We start from the raw sequence: 9072 nt of genomic DNA on the forward strand, positions 1-9072 counted from the left end.
GGGTCTTCTTTTTCCATATATTTTAAAAACACTACTGTTAAAAAAAAACAACGAAAAAATTTCAAATTTTTTAAGTGTGCACTTACAATTATTTTTTTTTTAGAATACCATTCATACCTTGGTTGTTGATGTCCATAGGTATCAAAATTTTTCACCAAAATCACTTTGAAGTTAAAAAAAAACACTTAGAAAATTAACTTTTTTTAAATCGAAAAAAAAATTCGTGTTTACCCAACAAAAAAAAATATATGTTTATTTATTTGTGAGGTGGTAAAGGGATGCAACAAACAATAAAATTCGCATTTCCAGCCAGAAATAGACAAGAGTTTCACTCAAGTACTTTCTGTTATTATTCATATATTTTAACAACTCTATTAATTTGATTTGCTTAAAGTATGAACCAGTTCTGGGAGGGGGGGGGGGGGGGGCACGTGCCCCCGTGCCCCCCTGGATCCGCCGTTGCAGGATTATGTATTCAGGTAAACAAAATTACAAATTATTTTTTTTTCAGTTTTTCGAAAAAAAAAAAATGCTTAAAAAAAAATATTTCTTCCAAATTCATCGATCAAGACATCTAAAGAAAGATCTCTTAAAGTTCTGTTCATAACTGAAAACCCAAAGTTTCTTTGAGGTCAGAGTTATATTTTATTTATATAAACAGGTTTCTTTGAAGTTACGGAAAATTTTTGTTCGCCCGGAATTTTTAAAGGCACCGTGAGTTTCACCCGAAGGGAATTTACATTTTCCCGCTCAAATGGCCTCTTTAGGAGTTGAACGAAAAAACACTATTTACATACATTTTAAAAAGATATATTTTCATGTTTAAAAAATAAAAACTTATACAAAAAACTTAAAATATATGTAAATCAAACTTAAACCCTAAGCTTCATCATAGCATTTTGCAGCACTTGGAATTCCGATCCAATTATACTCATCAGATTTTGAATCTGAAACCGTGAATCCAAAATATCAATACTTTGGGTGTATGGATTGTATCGGACACCGAATGGACGGGGAATTGAATTGGCAAATTTACTAAAAATATATAAAAAAAAAAATATAAATTAAAGTTCTATTACTGATTTTCTCTTGTGCTTACATTGTTTTCTCCTTGGCACTTTCAAAGCTATCTGCAACATAATAAACTTCTTGGAATTTTGTAATAGGGTACTTTGTTACTCCAGTGACCGCTGGATCAAAAGGTTTAATTTGTGGTTTGTCTGTTAGGCAGTACTCCAATTCAGCGTAGGATGATAAAAGACCAGCTCCGTAAGCTTTAATCTCGTTGTCTTGCCGACAAAGTCCGTATTCAACTGTGAACCAGAAAATCTAAAAAAAAAAATTTGAATTGAAAATGGGTCTTAAAAATATTGTAACTAATATTACCGTTGCTAATTTTTCAATATAATCATCTGGAGCACCAAGAGAAGCCAATCCGATTTCTTGACTGAAATGAGCAAATGCTGGATCGGCGAAAAGAGGTGCATGTCCCATCAGTTCATGGCAGACATCTGGTTCAGGGGTGTACATGGGTTTGCTTGGATGCCGGATGTACTGGGTTGAGTGGAAAACACGGAATGCCAAACCAGCGAGAAAATCTCTGGAGGATAACAAACCAGCGACAGGTCTAAGGGTGAAACCAGTACAATCTAGGAAGAGAAAATTAGTATTAGTACACAAAATGATAAAAAAAACCTTAAAAGTCTAGACTTTACCTCTTAAAAAGTTGGATACATCTTCCATTTGTGGGATATTATCTTCCCTATAACCACAATTATCCACAAGCAGTGGAAACACATGATTATATTCCCGACATGCATGAGTCTTATACAACTTTGTCAAATTTCTAAAAATTTGTCCCCAAGTAGCAACTTCTTCTTTGGTATAATCAACTTTCGGTAAAGGTTCTCCATGCTTATAATTATATGCAATATCAGCAAAGTACTTCCTCCTAGCCCGATAAACGGGATCAGTAAATCCAGGATGATCAGAATCCAATTCCGATCCGTATGATAAAATTTGATTAGCAAAACGATCTAAATCACGAATTCTTCTTGGAAACCATGGTACCGCTGACGTGTTATTAAGGTAATCTCTCGAGATAACATTAAAGTAACTAGCATTTTCTTTTAAATCATCTATAGCTTTTCCCAATGCACCAACTCGTCCATCACATTCAACAAAGAATTCATAACCAGGAACACGAGTTGATGATCTCGATTCAATGTGCACTAAATTCACATTGTGTTCTTTGAAGATCTTTAACATACTGGCCAATGCACCACTGGCTTCAGTTTTTGGGGAGAAGAGGAGACATGTGTTGCGTGCTTCTTGGGCATCGATGCCTTCGACAATGTAAGAGGTGCCATCGATGCGAGTGGGCTGTAAAATAAAATTATAGAGTATACATTTATTTTTAATATTTTAATAGGTTTTAAAAATATTCCTAGATAAATGGTTTTCAGAAAATGATAAATAAAGTGTGTTTCGAATCCAAGACGTTATCAACTTATGTATACATACATATGTAGCTAATGAATAATCAGTTAAAGTTAACAGCTGGTAATTTTTTGCAAAAAAAAAAATACTCATACACCACAGTGACCGATTTATTTTCACTTATGTGTCCTATCAACATATCATTTATGTGAACTTTAAATACAAAAATCTAAATTTAAAAAAAGGAACAATTGATATGTTAAAAGAAGAGAAAAAAAAATAAAAATATTGATAAGGAAAATATAACATCGAAAACTATTAGCACATGTCAACCTTGACTCTTTGCAAGGATATAGAACGGCATTTCTGGCACGTTTTTATTTTGTTTCAAAAATATTAATCAGTCACGAACGATGTATTTTGGGGTCTTCAAGTTCTTTTTCAAGTATTTGACAAAAAGATCAATATAAACACTCAAGCCAATAGTACCTTAAAAGGATTTTACAAATTGAAAATTAAAAAAGACCGAGACCACACAAGTAGACTAACATTTTTCAATAGGCTATCTACAATAGTACTGTAGATAGTGTGGGCTGTAAAATAAAAATGGATATCAAATTATAGAGTATACATTTATTTTTAATACTTAAAGGTTTTAAAAATATTCTTAGATAAATGGTTTTCAGAAAATGGTAAATAAAGTGTGTTTCGAATCCAAGACGTTATCAACTTATGTATACATACATATGTACCTAATGAATAATCAGTTAAGGTTAACAGCTGGTAATTTTTTGCAAAAAAAAAAATACTCATACACCACAGTGACCGATTTATTTTCACTTATGTGTCCTATCAACATATCATTTATGTGAACTTTAAATACAAAAATCTAAATTTAAAAAAAGGAACAATTGATATGTTAAAAGAAGAGAAAAAAAAATAAAAATATTGATAAGGAAAATATAACATCGAAAACTATTAGCACATGTCAACCTTGACTCTTTGCAAGGATATAGAACGGCATTTCTGGCACGTTTTTATTTTGTTTCAAAAATATTAATCAGTCACGAACGATGTATTTTGGGGTCTTCAAGTTCTTTTTCAAGTATTTGACAAAAAGATCAATATAAACACTCAAGCCAATAGTACCTTAAAAGGATTTTACAAATTGAAAATTAAAAAAGACCGAGACCACACAAGTAGACTAACATTTTTCAATAGGCTATCTACAATAGTACTGTAGATATAAAAAATTTAAAACACGTAATAAATCTAAGACGAAGCTACTCGTAATTAAGAGTCGTCTCGATTGAATGTTCTTATCGCATCCATTAGGTCATAATTTTTAATCAGTTGAACCGTTGATTTGAGGTTCAAACATTTATAAATTGGTAAAGACGAATCATTTTTACAAATCATTTGCAAAAAATCATTTATTATTAATTGATTCGCAATTAAAATGTTTACTCCTGGTTTCATAGTTAAAAAAATTCGTTAAAAAAATTCCATTGTTTTTACTTTCGATAGGCCTCAGTTTGACAACATCGCAATCCTCAGTACTCCTTTATAGATCTGAATTCTTGATTTCTGACGTTCTCGTAAACGACTTTATTGATTTCAATGAATATTTTAGGTATAGCGTTGAAAAACGTTTTAGTAACCTCAATGTTAAAATTAAGAAAGTTTTTCAAAAAATCATTTCTTTTATATTAAAAAAAAAAGGAATTATGGAATCAATCAATTAGTAGAGTAACTAAAGCAAATTATTAGGGAACCCGGCCGAACAGCTCTGATTTTGACGATTTTTTTTTCAAACGTCGGTAATTGAAAATACTTTAAAGTCTATAGATTAAAAATTGCCGGTGTTGCCGTATTGTTTTTTAAAATTAAAATAAAATTTTTTTTAACAAAACCATTTTTTTTTGCTTAAATTTCATAAAACAAATGATAGCAAAAGATTCTCTAGGTAATTTAAGGAAAATATATAAAAGGCAGTAAGGGACAATCTTCCATCGTTTAAGCGATAAATGCAATTTTCTAACATTCTGACCTCAAACACAAAAAAAAATTTTTTGAAAACAACGGCAACACCTACAATATTTTAAAATACATTTTTAAAAAGCCAGAAGCTCATTCTTATCTCTTAAATTTAAATCCACTAAATTTAATCAAGACTTTTTGAAAAAATGGTCCTCAAACTCAGAATAAAAAAAAATGTTATTAGAAAAATTTAAAATGACTTTTTTCCAAACTTTTTCTAATAAAATATGAATTTATTTAAAAAAAATTTTTGGCCATAAATATTATCAGTTGAATTTCGAAGCAAAAAAGGTCAAATATATCACACTTTTGAAAAAAAAAAAAATGAAAAATTACTTCAATTTCAATGGTTTTTTTTTATTAAAACTGAATTTTTGCATTGAAATAATTAATTTTCTCAAAGACTGTGGTAAATAGGAACTTTAAATTTTTGCTATTTAATTTTCAACAGTAAGGGTTATTAAATGAATAAAAAATAATTTTATGTTTAGATGTTGAACTTAAAAAAAAAATAAGTTACATTTTTTTTTCAAAACTTTTATTAAAAAAAGTTCTTCGAAAATGAAATACTTTTTAATTTTTTTCATAAACCGTAATACATATTGACATTTCCTTTTATAATTTGAAATCTAAATGCATTTTATATTACGACCAAGTTTAAAAAACGACATGTTAAAATTTTTTCAATAATTTTTTTTTTTCAAAAATCTGAGTTCAATTACCATTCTTTCAAAAGCCGTTCATTCAATTTACTTAATTTTAATTTTACATATATGACTAAGCTTCTAGCTTTTAAAAAATGTATATATGAATATTGTAGGTGTTGCCGTTGTGTTCAAATATTTTTTTTTTGTGTTTGAAGTCAATTAATAAGAAAATTGCATCTATCGCTTGAACTATGGAAGATTGTCCCTCACTCCCATATATTTTTTTTACTTGAATTTCCTAGAAAATCTTTTGGCATCAATTAATTTATGAAATTTAAGAAAAATTTTTGAAAAAAATTTGTTTTTGTTCACAAAAATCTTCAATTAAATTTAAAAAATCAAAACGGCAACACCGGCAGTTTTTAATGTATAGACTTTAAAGTATTTTCAATTACCGACGTTTGAAAAAAAAAGATCATCAAAATCTAAGCTGTTCGGCCGGGTTCCCTAATATTGCCAATTTTTGAGCTTTAGTTACTCCACGAATTTCACTAAAACTGTGTTTTTATGTATGTTTCGACTAATATTTTTTTTAATTGGAAAAGCAAATTTTGTTTCCTAAGTTTTTGAAAATTTGAATCAGCCCTATTGTGAATTAAAACTCCTGGGGGAATACTACATATTAGGTAGAGCTGTGCACTTCTAATAATCTGGATCTACTTAGATGGCAGCTGCTACTTGCACAAAAATAAAAATGACAAATAAATTTATAAAGTGCGCTCCTATTAAATTGAATCGGATTACTTATTTAAATCCAATTAAAAATTTTTTTGTCAATAAGTTTATGAACACGAGGCTAAACAAAATATTTGCAATATTTTATGATTTCAATGTTTATATTATGATAACCTTAAAATAAGTGGCAATAGAAAAGATCATGAGTTCATAACGCATTGTTTTAAATATTCTGAGAGTGGAACTCTGAATTAATAGAACATAAAACATAAAAAAAAATAGTAACAAACAACAGATAAAGTACGACACATTCTTAAAAATGTTTAAATTTTTTTTAATCACTTTATAAAGTTTACTTATAAAATCACGTGAAATAAATAAAAAGATTTTGTTTTGCATAATAACTAACTTTTAGATGCAAAATATATATATATAAAATAATCATTTTTAGCAAAAAAACAAAACCGACTTCCATGGATCAAAACTGGGTTTTATGGTTTTTAAAATAGTTCCTATGGCTAAAAGTGAACTAAATTAAAATGGGACCACACTGCAGCCACCAGCTTTCCAATACAAAAAGAATTATCAAAATTGGTTCACTCAGTCCAAAGTTATGCGGTAACAAACATAAAAAAAAAAAAAAAAAAAAAAAAAACAGTCGAATTGAATACCTCCTCCTTTTTGGAAGTCGGTAAAAAAACAACATTATAGCAAACAAAAAAATTTTGTCTCATTTATTTCTTCATATTTAGATTGGAGATCGACCATTAACCCCTTGGGCTTTGGCTATGTATGTATTATATCAGCTACATCAATTGCTTTAAGCATCATAAGGTGCAGCTCATGAACTTCTCGAAGCACATTTAGAACATTTGCACTATTTAGACCATACAAAATATTTTTTTAAGGTTCAAAGGAACTCAAGTTTGAGTTTGAGATTTTTGAGATCAATGATGTAGTTGGATGTAGCAATGTAGCTTATCTATGTAGGTGATGTATTTGCTCTCGTCATTGAGTGTTTGATAAATTCAAGAGTTGGTCTTTAAAATACACAATTGGCTGTTTATTCCCACTTGTGTTTTTAACTAGCACATAATAATTGATCAATACACTTTTACAAAATAAATTTGCTAATTTAATGATCAACGCTTGTACTGGAGTTTAGAAACTGACGGTCATTGTGGTGAAATTTCTATCTGTCAATGTGTACCAAAGATGCACGTTTGCGTGTTTTCATTTTTTATATATATTTTTCGACCTAAAAATTAAAAATTAAAAAAATTAATTGAAAGAGTCTAGTTCGTGGTGGACATTTGTACCAACCTTTATATATCTTTGCCAACTCTCCACTCATACAATTTTCATAAAGAAGATTAGTTAACCCTCTGTCGGCGCACGGATGCGAATTTGGCAGGACAAAAATAAAAAAATAAAAGTGGTCACAAAAAAGTCTCTTTATAAGGGTGAAAATATTTTTTTTCGGAATTTTGAATACAATATTCGAATTCCTCGGAATATTCTACATCAATTTCATACTTGATTCTCTATAAAATATTGTGACCGAAAAAAGTTCTAGCGACATGAAAAAGTATAAACCAAATTCGCACCCGTGTGCCTATCACACGGTAATGTTTTTAATCTTGCAACTGTAAGAACCTCACCACTTACCTACTTGCACAACAAGAAACCATTATATTCAATCTTCAATTACTAAAAAGCCATAAAAGATATACTTTTCTACCACGAATTACATACAATGCTCTCAACAAAAAAATAATGATGAAATAATGATGAAAAGTTTCTATGAAAGCAAAAGCGGAAAACCATCCTTATAGACATTTTTTAAATTTTCTTAGCTGAAACGAATTGAAGTCCTGAAGTAAACACTTTTCCGGAATTCTCTTTAACACTTATTCCATTAAAAACTTTATTAAGAACATAATAATACTCTTGAAACTTAATTTTTGAAATGAACACACTTTACACCTTATACAAAACTTTTTTTCAAGGTTCTTACCTTTTCAAAGGATACTTGTCTGTTATACATGTTGTTGATAAATTTTATTTTGTTTTCCTTTTTTATCCAATATTTTTGTGTTTTTAAATTTTGAATCCTTCTCAGTTTCTTTAAAATCCTTCCTTCTCAGTTATAATATATTCACTAGTAGTAATCGAAAACACGAAATTACCGAAGACGCTTTTGTCACTATGGACCATAAATCAAACACTAAAAGAATCAAACACGAGTGCTTCTACTTAAATAGACTTCAAGCTCTCGAAATACGAATACGTATGAAGCTAGTTTAGTGATAATGGTTTCCCCGTAGGTTATCGGGGGTAAATTATCACCACAATATACAGCCAGCGTCAACTACTGCAAGCCACAAGTAATCCTGTTTTAATAATAACAATCATCAGTGAATGGTAGAAATCGAAGCTATAGTATATAAATTCAATTGTGTTATCAGAGGCGGATTAAGTACGTTTCATTATTAAAAGCTGAAGTTTTATGTGAAAAAGTAACATTTATCAATAGTTTGAAAAAAAGTATAATTAAAAAAAAAATAAGTTGAGTTTTCGACCTAAATTTTAACTAAATTATTGGGTCCTGGCACTGTGTCCGGTAAAAAATCACATTAACATTATACGTTTCTATGCTTCTACTTTTAAAAGAAAGATTTTCAGCCAATTTTGAATTAACTGCGAGTTAGTTAGTAAGCTGAACAGAAAGAGTCATTTCTGGCAAATGCAATGGCAGGAAGTGGAAATATAGATTTTGATGGATTTCGATAGCAAAAGAACGATTTCCATAAAGCTACTCTTCGGGTTAAGTTGACCCCCAATTTTGAGAAATTGAAAGAAGCAAGCAAGCCTCTTTGAAGGAAAACCGCACATAGATCGAAGAGAGTTGTTTGGACCAGGGTTGTACAAAATTATTTTATGCATTTGATTCCCATTAAAAATTTAAAAAAATATTTAGGTATTGCAAATAAAAAAAAAAATTTGATTACATAAAAAAAATCTTTATTAAATATATTACTTAAATTAAAAATAAAAAATTGTAACATATTTGACGAATATTAAAAAAAAAAGTTTTCAATACCTAAACATATTTTGCATAGAATTTTTTTTCAATGTACCTAGAACATTTTTTGTTTACGATACATTTTTTTAAATCCAAAATATTTTTACTTGCAATAAAATATTTATT

The 9072-nt window shown here is 29.2% G+C and overlaps 1 protein-coding gene across 1 annotated transcript; it reads right to left on the reverse strand.

Annotated features, from left to right (window-relative positions):
• Positions 1-860: 860 nt before the first annotated feature.
• Positions 861-8001, reverse strand: LOC129912251 (protein henna). The gene is made up of 5 exons (XM_055990405.1): positions 7879-8001; positions 1716-2382; positions 1387-1649; positions 1100-1329; positions 861-1035 (listed from the first exon to the last, which is right to left on the reverse strand). The coding sequence occupies exons 1-5, from the start codon at positions 7906-7908 to the stop codon at positions 873-875; spliced, it is 1353 nt and encodes a 450-aa protein (XP_055846380.1). The 5' UTR covers positions 7909-8001; the 3' UTR covers positions 861-872.
• Positions 8002-9072: the final 1071 nt, after the last annotated feature.

The sequence above is a fragment of the Episyrphus balteatus genome, chromosome 2 (genome assembly GCF_945859705.1).
Source record: "Episyrphus balteatus chromosome 2, idEpiBalt1.1, whole genome shotgun sequence".
In the NCBI taxonomy this organism is placed as follows: Eukaryota; Metazoa; Arthropoda; class Insecta; order Diptera; family Syrphidae; genus Episyrphus; species Episyrphus balteatus.

Excerpts from the sequence above, each read along its gene's own strand:
- LOC129912251 (XM_055990405.1), bottom strand. The coding sequence starts at position 7,908 with ATGTATAACAGACAAGTATCCTTTGAAAAG. Across the intron at positions 1,330-1,386 it reads ATATTGAAAAATTAGCAACG|ATTTTCTGGTTCACAGTTGA; the intron begins GTAATATTAGTT and ends TTTTTTTTTTAG. Across the intron at positions 1,036-1,099 it reads AGTGCCAAGGAGAAAACAAT|TAAATTTGCCAATTCAATTC; the intron begins GTAAGCACAAGA and ends ATATATTTTTAG.